The sequence below is a fragment of the Ictalurus furcatus genome, chromosome 8 (genome assembly GCF_023375685.1).
Source record: "Ictalurus furcatus strain D&B chromosome 8, Billie_1.0, whole genome shotgun sequence".
In the NCBI taxonomy this organism is placed as follows: Eukaryota; Metazoa; Chordata; class Actinopteri; order Siluriformes; family Ictaluridae; genus Ictalurus; species Ictalurus furcatus.
The window spans coordinates 26,593,969-26,607,801 of NC_071262.1; the positions used below are offsets into that span (position 1 = coordinate 26,593,969).

Below are 13,833 nucleotides of genomic sequence, written 5' to 3' on the forward strand. Positions count from 1 at the left end.
TCTCGATCTTCTCCTGCTCCTTCTTCCTGATGTTACCGTCAGCTGGGACTTCCACATCTATCACAACTGTCGTTTTCTGCTCCGTCTCAACCACCACGTGTGTCTTGTTCCACTAGCCCATTTTTCAAGACACGTCCTGGTTGTCCAACATCGACGTGGACGCTGTTAATCCGGGCGACGCCCGAGCCGGTACAGGTATGGGGTCTAAGCCTTGGGACCCTTAACAACGTCGCCTCACTGATCAGTCTCAGAGCAAGTACAAAACGTACAGAACATTGCAATATCAGCGTTCTCAGGACTCACCACGATCATTTCGGACGGCTCCAGAACGATACACTCGCATCCGCGACGTAAACTCCCGGCTGAACGCTTCCCGAAACTAGAGAAAGAGAAACAGTGATATACAGATTAAAACCGTGTTCATGTGTTAATTATGTTCATCATGGAAGCAGCCGCCCGAGTTCCTGTGGAAAAGAACTCGGGGGTCCTACACTCCAACCCTGGGGAATAAACACATACACACACACGAGTAGCACATTACAGCGTTCCTGATCTTCCCTGTAAGATTCCACTGACCGCCAAGGCTGGAAAAGTCCACCAGCTGACATCACAGTTCATGAAAGGAGTACAGTGCTGCACACTGGGGGTGTGTAAGAGACGCTATAGAAAAGACCACAGTGGAAATAAGGAGGGAAGCCGCAAATACAGGGTGTGTTAAACATACACACAAACACTAACACAGTATAATACTACATCTGTAGAGCTAATTATACCACAGCGCTGCACAGTTCTCCAATCAGAAGGTATGGATTCATTTTCTATAAAAGCAACTCAGAAAGTAGTGCCGATAGGAACATACACGATATATAAGTTTTATATATATATCTTATATACGTTTGTTCTAATACATTATCGTTTAATAACTCATCACCATGGATTTGAACAGCGAGTGCTCTAATAAACAAATGATTGTCGAAAAAAAACGTTTATTCGGTAAAGGTTTCTGTAAGTCGGAGTTTATTAAGCATTTAATGAATGAGTCTCTAGTGTCAGCAGTTTAGTACCAATAAGTAGGTTTTCAACCCTGGGAAAGTCTTCAGGACAGAGGATTTTGTGCTTTCGGGTTTCTCAGTTCTTGATTATCGGGGTTTTTTTTTTCTTATTAACGTCGAGCGAGACAAAAAAAACAAAAACACAACAAGGATAGTGAGGGGAAAGAACTTTAAAGGTTTATAGGTGTAGTGTAAAAGATATAATACTTCAGCTCATGCTGTTATTGGAAAATAATGGACTTCAGGGTGGTAATACTAATTCTTTTTGCATAAGATGGATTATTTTCCTATACCAGCATGCTCCCAAGCGTTTTATTCCTTAATTAATACACACTGCTACCAGTTACATATGAGAATCTCTGGCTGTGTAAGCATGCATGTTGATTTTCCATTTTAACTTAGTAGTAGTGTTAGTAACTGTAACCTTTTTTTTTTTTTTTTTTGGTCATTGTACTGTTTTGTACTTTGGTTTAAGTAACACTGCTGGCACGGCACTTTTCTTTTACAGGAAAAAGCCGACTAAGAGCACAAAAGTCCAAAGCTTACACACACACACACTCTTTCTGTGGGGGTGAAGTGTTAACTTGACCACAGTGCTAACCCAGCCGAACTCCATTTCCATACCGACCGACCTCCAAACTGACCCGAAAAACGTGCGTCTTTAGCTTTATCTCATCCAGGCCTTAAAGGGCACCTATTATGCTTTTTCAAATATGACCTTTCATGTAGTGTGTTACAGAGCGGTTTGTGAATGTAAAAGCGCCTGCAAAGTTTCAACAATCAAAGCGTACGACAAACGGAGTTATTGACTCCTAAAAGAAGGAATCGATTCTGAACAGCTGAATCGAGTCGTTAGTGATTCCAGACTCACTTCCTGTACCACCCTACGTAGGTTTGTAACAAAAAGCCCCGCCTCTTGTCTTCATCGTCTGCTCGCTGACAGACGGAGCTGAAACTCGTTACGGTAATGGGCGTTTCCTTTTCGACACACGCTGACAGCGGTAGACCAATCACAACAGACTGGGACGTCTGACCAATCAGAGCAGCGTATGCTCTCTGAAAGGAGGAGTTTAGAACGAATCCTTTAGAACGGATCATTTAACGAGTCGTTTGTGACACTGGGGGAAAAAAAAGCTAATGCTGCAGTTTAAATCATGAGCACGTAAAAGTGTTTTTTGACCTCGGATGCATGTAAATCTATTGTATAAGATCATTAAAACACAATTCGGCACGGTTCAAAACCATAACAGGTGCGCTTTAACAGAACAATCTGCTTGTTCGAGAAGAAAGCAGAAATAACGAATTTTTAAAACTAAATGAGTTGTCCTATAACTGATTCTAGCATTGACAATATTTTAACTATAGACTTATAGATTTGTAAGTTTATCATATTTCCAGGCACCGGACTTTTACAAAACATATCTACTGTGTGCAATAGTGTGAGTTTTTTTTTTTTTTTTGCATTAAATCTTCAAATGAGAAATCGGAAGCGTTTCTGTTCACCACGTCAACCCAATAATCGCGTTAGTGCGTTTTTCTCGTGTCATTTTTCTTTTCCCATCCCTGCACACTGTACTCGGTCTTTCTTCTGTTAGCAACACAGATAATGTGGGAAGGAAAAAAAGCAGTTACACACCCGAACACACTTCTAAGCAGCGCTCAACTCAAAGTAAATTCTCACTAAGCTTTCAAGCTGCAGTAATGCACCTAAAATCTAGTTCCTCTAAAGAGCTCTAGCGTAAAATCTCTCAGACCCATTGACACATAACTGAAAATTGCCTCATATCTAGTTAATAGTTTATATTAACTAGATAACTAGTGGTGGCTTTCGCGGTTAAGGCTCTGGGTTACCCATCAGAAGGTCGGGGGTTCAAGCCCCAGCACTACCAAGCTGCCGCTGTTGGGCCCTTGAGCAAGGCCCTTAACACTCTCTGCTCCAGGGGGCGCTGTATCATGGCTGACCCTGCGCTCTGACCTCAACTTCCTGACATGCTGGAATATACGTGATTAATAATAAAGACTGATTATCATTATACTTCGAGTGCTAGCCATTTTGAAGAACATACCAGATATTAGTACAGTTTAAACAAGTGCTCATTAGATGTTAGAAATCAATACAACGGAAAAGCAGGTATTATATTTGCATCGTTAATAAATTGAGTTGCATTTATGAGTAAGCATCTTAATTGTGCTATGTGTCATTCCAACCGTCACTAAACAATTAGTTTGTTTAATTAATTCAATTAAAGTCATTTCACTAACAGCTTCTGCAGTGTTCTAATCGTGTGTAAATAAAAATATTACTCTTAGGTGATGTAATAAAAAATAGCTTTGCATGACGAGTGCCCATTTGTGACCTTGCTTTGACCTTTCCATGAGTGGATGAGTATGAATAATAGCGTAAAGTTCAAAACTAGCGGGGTTTTTTTTTTTTTCTTTTTCTAACGCATCTAGCGCAAAATAAGCGTCCTTTTAAAGTGTATATACACTGTTTAATAAATTCTACTAATAACGCCGACGTTTAGGACGCATCCATGGTGTCGATTAGACGCCGAGTTGTGATTGGTTCCGGCAAGACAAATGAAATTCCACTCTTTCGTTTTTAGCGTATGAGAGACGTGTCCCATGATGCCCACCTGCCTGGCCCCTTCATTCCACATTACACAACATGCAGGGGGTCTGGAATGTGAATTGGTGATGACACACAAGCACAACCACAATCCCTCCCACACACACACACACAAGTATGCGAGTCAGCTTCTTTCCACTGTTTTTTTCTCCTAATTCTCCCTTTCATAATGAGAAAGGTTACAGATGTGTTATACATGAAGTAAGGGTGAGGGGTGTGAAAGCCAGGGCAAGGGTTTATGGGTAAAATGTGATGCTTTAATAACAGAACACTTCTGTCACAACACTTCACGGAAGAATAAACAGTTAAATTGACGGGCTGAGCTGCGGGGCCCTTTAACGCTACATACACCGCGTGCCTTTCGGGAACTACTACAGCACCTCCAACCTTTTATTAGCACAAGATGAAATCCACGGGCCGCCAGCGGCAGGATTATCACGTATATCTAAATATATTAGTCATACTAATGGTAAAATAAACAAATCAAACAAACAAATAAATATGTATATACATAGACTTCACCTAATACAGCGGATGATGGACTTCCAGTTTCTCTAGAAACTCCAGACTTCACTTAGATTTTAATGTCTACTGGATATATAACATTTACTACATCTAAATCACTTCCTTTATATACAAGTCGCATAAAATCATGCTCAAATACTCATGTCAGATTATTCAGAATTCCTCATTATACACTATACTAGGTTTACATAATAATCTGATTTGAAAGTGAAAGGAAATACAATTTAAAAAGTACCTCAATTTTAAGTTTAATGCATGTATAATTTTTTTACATAAGCAGAAAGTCGAAGTTGACTAATATTTAATAACGAAGTAGACCAGGTTGTATGAAGCAAGGAGCTGATAATCCGACATAATCTCACAATAATTTGGAAGAATTCTTATAAACGAAAATAATATGCGTCAAAGTTACAAAGGTTAAGGTGATCGTTAAGGGCGGGGTTAAGGTTTCCTTCATCTTTCCTTACGACACATTCAAATTTGGTCCGATTCGTACGGATTGGAATCCGAATGAGATCAAATTCTCAAAGAACTGGAAGTGAAATACAATCCAATTCGTGTACACTACACTCATATTCACTCTTAAACCCGTTACCTTCAGTGATGACAGCTTACTAGAAAGCTGTATTTCCAGGTCCAGTTCCACGCATTTTCCTGGTGCATAAAGTCCAAGTCGAAATTCTCATAAAAAATAGACTACAAACTTCCTGTGTGTACGACATAAATCCACCCGAACTCACACACAGCTCTCAGAGCGATCTATTCAGTCTACTGCCTCCGTGTCATGGGAGCGTGTGCTCACAGAACGTGTGTGTGTGTGTGTGTGTGTGTGAGATCAAGTGTGTGTGTGTGTGTGTGTGTGTGTGTGTGTGTGTGTGTGCGTGCACTCATGCTACCGGGCGTCTGTGATGACGGACTGAAACCAAACATTCCAGCCAACCTCTTTCTTACCACCAGGCTGGGAGGGAGGGTCTAACCTCAACTCACTCAACACTGACCTCTCAACCTCTACTCCACACAGTGCACAGAGAGAGAGAGAGAGAGAGAGAGAGAGAGAGAGAGAGAGAGAGAGAGAGGAAATTTGGAAAGTGTTAGAGGGATGATGTATTGTAAAAGAGAGAAGTAGAAAGAAAGGCAAAGTAAGAGAAAATAAAAAAAAAGAGAGTTGTGGAAAGTTGTAGAACTGGGAAAGAGAGAGAAGACACGAGAGAAGAGGGATAAATTAAACAATTGAGAGAGAAAGAGAGACAGACAGAAAAGAGGAGGAGGAGGAGAGAAGAGGAAGAGGAGAGAGAGAGAGAGAAGATATATGTAGAGAAAGGGAGAGAGAGAGAGAGAGAGAGAGAGACCGAGAGAGACAGACACAAAAGAGGAGGAAGAGGAGAGAGAGAGAGAGAGAGAGAGAGAAGATATATGGAGAGAAAGGGAGAAGGAGAGAGAGACCGAGAGAGACAGACAGAAAAGACGAAGAGGAGAGAGAGAGAGAGAGAAGATATATGGAGAGAAAGGGAGAGAGAGAGAGAGACAGAGAGAGACAGACAGAAAAGAGGAGAGAGAGAGAGAGAGAGAGAGAAAGGATGTGAACTATGGGCATTTTAGCCACTTTGGAGCTCTGATTTTGTTTAAATTGATGCCTCAGGTGCTGCTACAGAGCTCATTGTGTTTCAATCAATCATTTTCCCCGGCTCAGAGATAACTCTGTTTATTCAATCAAATTTAGGGAAGAATTTATACATTTATTTAATTCTTTTTAAGATGTGGTGAACCTGTGATACATTTTGTTTACAATATTAAACCTTGGTACGTAACAAGTTTTTGATTGATGTAGTTTTATACATCCAAAAATGCACATTGTTTTGCATGGTTTGTAATCCAGAAATAAAAAAAAGGAGTCTGCTCAGTCATAATGTTTCTTCATTCAAATTTTGTTTAAAATATTTTGAGAATCAAACTGAATCAAATCGTCAAGCCGGTATTGTGAACTGAATCGAAAAGTGAACCCAGTATCGTGTTTCGAATTGAATCGAATTGTGAACTGAATCGTGAAACCAGTATCGTGAACTGAATCGTGAAACCAGTATCGTGAACTGAATCGTGAAGCCAGTATCGTGAACTGAATCGTGAAGCCAGTATCGTGAACTGAATCGTGAAGCCAGTATCGTGAACTGAATCGTGAAGCCAGTATCGTGAACTGAATTGAATCGAATCGTGAACTGAATCGTGAAACCAGTATCGTGAACTGAATCGTGAAACCAGTATCGTGAACTGAATCGTGAAACCAGTATCGTGAACTGAATCGTGAAACCAGTATCGTGAACTGAATCGTGAAACCAGTATCGTGAACTGAATCGTGAAGCCAGTATCGTGAACTGAATCGTGAAGCCAGTATCGTGAACTGAATTGAATCGAATTGTGAACTGAATCGTGAAACCAGTATCGTGAACTGAATCGTGAAACCAGTATCGTGAACTGAATTGAATCGAATTGTGAACTGAATCATGAAGCCAGTATCATGAACTGAATATTGAAGCCAGTATCATGAACTGAATTGAATTGTGAACTGAATCGTGAAGCCAGTATCATGAACTGAATTGAATTGTGAACTGAATCATGAAGCCAGTATTGTGAACTGAATTGAATCGAATTGTGAATTGAATCATGAAGCCAGTATCATGAACTGAATTGAATCGAAAGGTGAAGCAAGTATTGTGAACGGAATTGAATCGTCAGGCCAGTATCATGAATTGAATTAAATCGTGAATCCAGTGTTGGGAATCGAATCGTGACCAGAGTATTGTTACCCCTTACTATGCTAACTCTTGTTGTACCACCGTAGGTTCATGTACATGTGCAGGAATGGGGACCATGCTCAAGAAAAGAAAAAAAAAAAAAGAAATCAAAACTTATTCAACTCCACCTCCTTAACTGTTAATCTTGCCAAATTTTGCCTAATGCTCCTTTAAACATGTACTATTAATTAACACAGCTCTCACATCTTTCTTCCTTTACGACATGACACCTTGCACATACCGTACGTCCGAGTATACATTGAACAAGACACAAAAGAAAAAAAAAAAACAGGAAGGGGACAGCTTCACTCACTGACGTGTCTTGATGAACTTCTGCAGACAGGAAATGACTAGCAATACTTTGAAAAAAAAGCTACTCATCAGACAGTGGAAAGGATTGCACCACACCGAACTAACCATATTAACCCTCGGAGACTTCTAAGAAGTCGCACTCTGGAGTCAGACCATGGATTTCCTCTGTAGGGAACTGCAGAGAATACCAGGAACAGGCAAGATTGAGGAAATGAAAGAAATATCGGATTACGGTGAACACAAACCCATGCAGCCATTTCTACAAAATGTAGAAGCAGGAAAGCTCTTGGAGAATGAAACCAGTCCGGCTTCACAACACAACAGGACACAAGCAAAAAAAAAAAAAATGTCAAAGCCGTTCTCGTTCTTAGAAACCGGGAACGTTTTGTAAGACGCGGTCTGAATTACAACAGCAAACAATATAGGAATTTAAATATCAGGTTCAATCAGGAGCTAAACAATGGAGTCTTTGTTGGCGGCTGAGCCTGAAATGCCTACGTTCAGCTCGCTTGCTTATGTAACCACAGGCATAAGTAGCAGGTGGCACTCACAATGCAATTTCAAAGCTCCATTTCAAAACTTCCTTCTAATCAAACACGCTACGAACCGTTGTCTTATTTTTTTCTTCGTAATTCAGTTGTCCCAGTGAATTAAAAGGGGTTTTTTTTGTGGGGGAAAAAAAAAAGAAAAAAAAAGAGAGAGATTTCAGCCTCTCCTGAACCTGAACCAGGCTGCTGAAGTGAAGCCATCAGCTCGAACTACTAACTACTAAAACGTTCGCTTCGCTCCTGTTGAAGAGTCTACGTGTTGTCCCGCCCATGTTTCCTGAACATGCAGCTTATTTTGAGATGATTCTGCCAGGACGCAAGGTTAAAGCGTTGAAAGGAACCGTGTTTTAATAACGTGATGGAGATAAATCCATTTGCATGTGTGAAAATTCAGACAAAGTTGATACATATTAATGAGCGAGGGCTGAGGAGCGGGTATGAAGGTGAAAATAGCTTTCCCCCCCTCCTCTAAAGCAAAGCAGATACAAATAATCACACCTACACTGACAACCTCTGGTGGAAAAAAAAAAAGAGAGAGAATATTGTAATAGAATAGTTCATGGAGGAAGAAAAAGAAGGAGCATGTAAAAGAGGAGGAGGAAGAAGAAAAAGATGAAGAATAGGAAGAAGAAGACAGAGTAGGAGGAAGAAGAAGCAGAGGCACTCACAGACGATGAAGTGGATGAAGAGAAAGCAAAAGAAAGAAGTAGAAGAAGAGGAAGATGAGGAAGAAGAGGAGGAGGAGGAAGAGGATGATAAGGGGACAAGAAAGGAGAAGAAGATGAAGGAGGAGGAAGAGGAAGAAAGAAGAAGATGAGGAAGGAGATGAAGAATAAGAGGATGAAGAGGAGGAAAGGGAAGGAGAAGGGAGAGGAAGTTGAGGAGGTTGAAGAGGCAGAGGAATAAAAGGAAGAAGATTATGAGGAAGACAAGGAAAAGGAAGAAGAGGAAGGAGGAGGAGGAGGAGAAGGAATAGGTAGTGGAGGAGGAGGAGAAGGAAAAAGAGAAGGAAAAAAGAAGCAGAGGACAAAAAAAGATGATGAAGAGGAAAAGGAAGCAGAAGGGGAGGAAGAGGAAGTTGAAGAGGTTGAAGACAGAAGAAAAGAGAGAAGATTATATGATTATGAGGAAAAGGAAGACAAGGAAAAGAAAGATGAAGAAGAACGAGGAGGGGGGAGTAGAAGGAATAGGAAGAGGTAGGAGAAGAAGGAGGAGGAGGAAGAATAGGAAGAAACAGAAAAAGGAGGAAGAGGAAGAAGAAGGGGAGGACAATAAAGAGGAAAAGGAAGTAGAAGGAGGAGGAGGAAAAGGGAAAAGAGGTAGAAAAAGAAATGGAAGAAGATTATGAGGAAGGCAAGAAAAATGAAGGAGGGGGAAGAAGAGAAGGAAAAAAGAAAGAAGCAGAGGAAGAAAAAGAAGAGGAAAAGGAAGCAGAAGGGGAGGAAGAGGAAGTTGAAGAGGTTGAAGACAGAAGATTATATGATTATGAGGAAAAGGAACACAAGGAGAAAAAAACATGGAGAAGAACGAGGAGGGGGAGGAAAAGGAGGAGGAAGAAGAATAGGAAGAAGCAGAAGAAGATAAAAAAAAAAGAAGTAGGAAGAGGAAAAAGAAGCATTTCCACTGGGTTCTTCACTTTGCCCCTTCTATGAAGAATCCTATAAAGGTTCTGAAGGTTATAAAGCATTCGCGTGAGCTCTTCTCCCACGTGACCCATACCAACCATCTGCTGACCATGTGACCCGGACCATCCGGACCCGTCTGTATTTGGAGGAGTTGTGAACACGCCCATTACAGCGGTCCATTTCAACAGTACAGCTCCATACTCTGGGTCTGTTCCATGTGCCTCCAGTCAGCCATGACGAGTGAATGTAGCGACGCTCCGGCACAGGACCAACGTCAGAGTGTCACTGATAAACGCATTAGCTCTGTACATAGATTCTCAAGTGTAGGAGTCCTTTTAGGGCTGTGTGAAATTAAATACCCCCTGTTAATTAACATGAATGAATTTTTCACTGAAAAGTAATTACAAATAAGCCAGAATCTAAGCCGATCCACTGAAGGTTAAGTACTTCGCTCAAGGACACAGTGGTCTCTCCAGAAGCTCTGGGATTTGACCTCGTAACCGTTCAGAACGAATCTTACCCGATGAGCTTCCTGCGTCACGTGCTGAAATTTTGCCCTTTTCTACTATATAAAGATTTAGAAACTACTTTCACATTTTGCTCTTCTCGTTAACGTGTAGTAAATAAGATAAATTACAATATTGGCCAATAGTGTCAGTTATGTTTTATGATGTTTCTTCATAGTCTAGATCTTTTGTTTATGCATAACGAGTCTTTATTATTATTATAGGAAGCTGGGGTCAGAGTGCAGGGTCAGCCATGATATAGCGCCCCCTGGAGCAGAGAAGGTTAAGGGCCTTGCTCAAGGGCCCAACAGTGGTAGCATGGCAGTGCTGGGGCTTGAACCCCCGACCTTCTGATCAGTAACCCAGAGCCTTAACCGTCACTGCCCCATTATCTGTCTAATCGAACCAGATCTTTCCAGAAAGGCAAGTCTGGAACACCCGATGGGTTTTCCAGACCGCCTCAAATACTTAATCCGTCAATATGTTTGGCTAATTGTTTACACGCTATACCATAACCTTCACCAAGGACAACAGTGTTACTGAGGGACTCTTGGGTCACGTGAGCCGGTCAGACTGGAACACGGCATCACGTGTCCTTCGCATAAATCTCTGCTCAAATACATCGGTTAAGTCTGGGCTCCGACTCGAACCTCGAAGCGTCCGTGACGCAACGCGATGGCATTTCGGTGTTACATACCTGGATCTGGGCAGGAACATGGACTCTTTGATGAACACGGATCCAGAGAGCAGGATGTACCAGCAGCTGCCGATGTCATCCGGACTGAGAGGGAGAGAAGGAGAGATAAAGGTTTTGATGAATAACACACAGATATGGATCTTGATTCTAAGGAAGGAGATGACACACACTTGCAAATTCTGAGTAAGTCTTAATTCTGAGCTTGGGGAAAGAAAAGAACAAAAAAAAAAAATACAGAAAGGAAGATAAAGAAAACCCTTCGGTGCACATAGGGATGGGAATTTAAGGCTGTTTTTAGGAAATTATACAGTATACATCACTGAAGATCATTACTTTACAGAATAAATTTGCAAAGATTTCAAACAAACTCCTTTCACGTCGTCATTATGGGGTATTGTTTGTAGAATTTTGAGGAAAATAATTCATTTAATCAGGACGCAGTGTAGATATTAGGGTCAAAGTACATGCAGGAGGTATCCCCGCACTATCCCTTTAACAATTAGTTGAATATTCCTGATCCTGCAGTCAGTGTAGCAGGAACCACGACGTCATATTTTAAAGAAAATATTGATTTATTGGCTTTCCCCGAGACGTCACAGACTTTCCCATCGCATTCTGACGCAAGCGGCTACCGTGGCTACGCTCACTCGCTCACTCACTGACCAGCGCAAGCCTAACCACCATGACTCGCACCACAAGTCCAAATCGTTTCTGCTCCTTCTTCTGTTCGAAGAAACGAGACAAACAGTAGGAGGTAAACCAGGAGACTACTCATTACATCCGCCCCGTCTGTTTCACAAACACATAAATATAGCAGCACTAACAAAGACGTTTGCGAACGCAGTCGTGCGTGCGAGTGTGTGCTGAAGGAAATTGCACGCTGACACACCGCTCATTAAACACGTCGTCTTCGCGTGGTATCACGTGGCACTAAGGAACGTGGGATAAGCGCCAAGGAGGACGCGGAGTTACTGTGCAACTCCACCAAACGTCAGTTCTTACCGATGAACGTGAACCGAAAGGAATCTGATAAGCAGAGAACGTCTGTAGGTCACAAAAGAACCATCGATCAATAGCATGAAGAACTACATGGATTGGACACTGGGTTTAATCAGTGATGGCTTGGCACTGCAAACGTGCGGTCCGACGTTTCTTCACTTCCCCAGTCACGACTTTAGTTCCGACTTGCGATTTACTTTCTGAAGCGCAAAAATGGCAGGACAACTTATAACCGCCGTTTCATTTTTTTCCTGAAATGATGGCTGCTAAGAATGACGTCTTGCGGTTCAGTCTCCGTGGTGGTGTGTGTACGATCGAGGCAGCGTAACGGTCATACGGTAAGGGCTTGACGAAACGGGGAAGGATACGCGATGATCCAGATGACCCAATCAGGGGGCGGATGTGGGCGGAGCCACGCCTTCGTTTTCAAAAGTCTTCGTTTTGGTCCGTTTACACTGAAACGCGAGCCGGGAGTTTTCAAACTTTCCGAAAGTCTCCGGAGTAGCGTAGACGACAGGCGTAACCGTAGCAACAATTATGCGTTTTAAAACGAATTGGTTCCATACAAGTAAAACATATTCCCCTTCAAGACTTTTGTCAGCATCTGAGAAGACGGTGATGAAGAAGGAAGGAAAAACAAACGGACCCCTGTTTATACCCACAGATATAAATTGTTACTGATTGTTTCAGACACAACACGGTGGTTCCTCATCCATGAAAACCTCAGACAGGTCTATAAAAATAAAAAAAAATTAAAAAACAGAGACGCTACGTCCCACTCTAGCCCATCAGACTGTATCAAATTTTGACTGCTTGCTCAACCTAGTAACCTTCATAACAGCAGCAGGGGTCCTGTTGCGTTTTCTCTCAGAAACCCAGGCTTTCGTACAGCAGGCCATCGCTCAAGGTCGTACGAGGATCTCAGCAGTACTTTGTGATGCAGGACAAACTCCTTTCTATTTAACACAGGACTTGTATAGGCAGTGCTGCGACTTCGGCACACCCCAAATTCCCATGTTCGTAGCTTGTCCAGCTCTGTCGCTTCCTCTTAATGTTAATTATAACGACATACATCGTTACTGTATAACAGATCCATAAAAGCTTGGTATAGAAAGGCCACTTAACAGTTTTGTAAATAAAACCTCGGTCATTGGGAATACATCATAAAGAACAGTCAAATGTTACATACTGACACCTAGTGGCCTGGAGACACACTACGGAAAATGCTTCGTGGCTTTCACATATGCAGCGTTTACTTCCGACTGCTTTGAGAAAGAGATTCGATTCCAAATCAACCCGACTGCAGGAAGTGACCAAATACATTTGAACAAAAGCATTTTGTTTTCGTAGACGTGAGCCGCTAAACTGAGCCAAACTGCAGAAGTACATGTTAGAGCTTTGAGCCTCACGGGTCGGTAGCCGTCATAACAGTGGAGACCTAACTGCTGGGTTGGAATTGGCCAACGAATCGAGGGACTCGAGGGACTGCTATGTGCTAAGTTTACACATCAACGTGGAGACGGAAATTAAACTGCCATTTGGGACACAACCTAAAGCGACAAAAGCCGTCAATGAATGTACAAGGCGTCCTCTGTGGTCACATGATCTAAACATGGCAGAGTCCATTCATGAACTCGAGGGGAAAGATTTCTGCTCTATAATGGAGCCTAAATCATGACAGTGTGTTAATAGAGAGATCGCAGATATGCATCGGTCCTTTCTTTATTCTCTGTTCCAAAAACCTGTGCTTCAAAGGCAACTAGAAACCGCAGAAATTGGCCCCTTAAGACCACATGACTAATACACACACACACACACACACACAGAGAGAGACAGACAGACAGACACGTGTCCCTGCTAACATTTCTACAACAGGGCTAATGAGGCAACTCTGGCACATGCACTGACGCAGCAGGAGTCGCTCTCGCACTCTCTCTATCCATCACTCTCTTTTCTCTTTCATTCCCAGGTTCCCTCGCTCCCTCGCTGTTCCTCTCTCGACTCGCCTTCATCCCCGGTGCCTCCGCTTCCACCGCATCGCTTTGAATCACAGGCGAAACCTGAATGCTCAATAATTAATCGGCGGGACGCAGATAGAGAGAACATGTGAGAGAGAGAGAGGGGGGGGGGTGGCGAGAGACATCTTCTGCA

General features: G+C 42.2%; 1 protein-coding gene across 4 annotated transcripts in view; it reads right to left on the bottom strand.

Annotated features, from left to right (window-relative positions):
* The window catches only part of rapgef2b (Rap guanine nucleotide exchange factor 2b), a 124,571-nt gene that overhangs the window by 64,273 nt on the left and 46,465 nt on the right, over positions 1-13,833 (bottom strand). For 3 of the 4 annotated variants that reach the window (XM_053631790.1, XM_053631789.1, XM_053631788.1), the window contains exons 4-5: positions 10,684-10,767; positions 304-379 (exon numbers count right to left, since the gene is read on the bottom strand). In XM_053631790.1, coding sequence (XP_053487765.1) covers positions 304-379; positions 10,684-10,767 — 160 coding nt within the window. Of the gene's footprint in view, positions 1-303; positions 380-4,801; positions 5,830-10,683; positions 10,768-13,833 lie in introns of those variants that run through there. The other variant, XM_053631791.1, reaches the window with a different exon arrangement.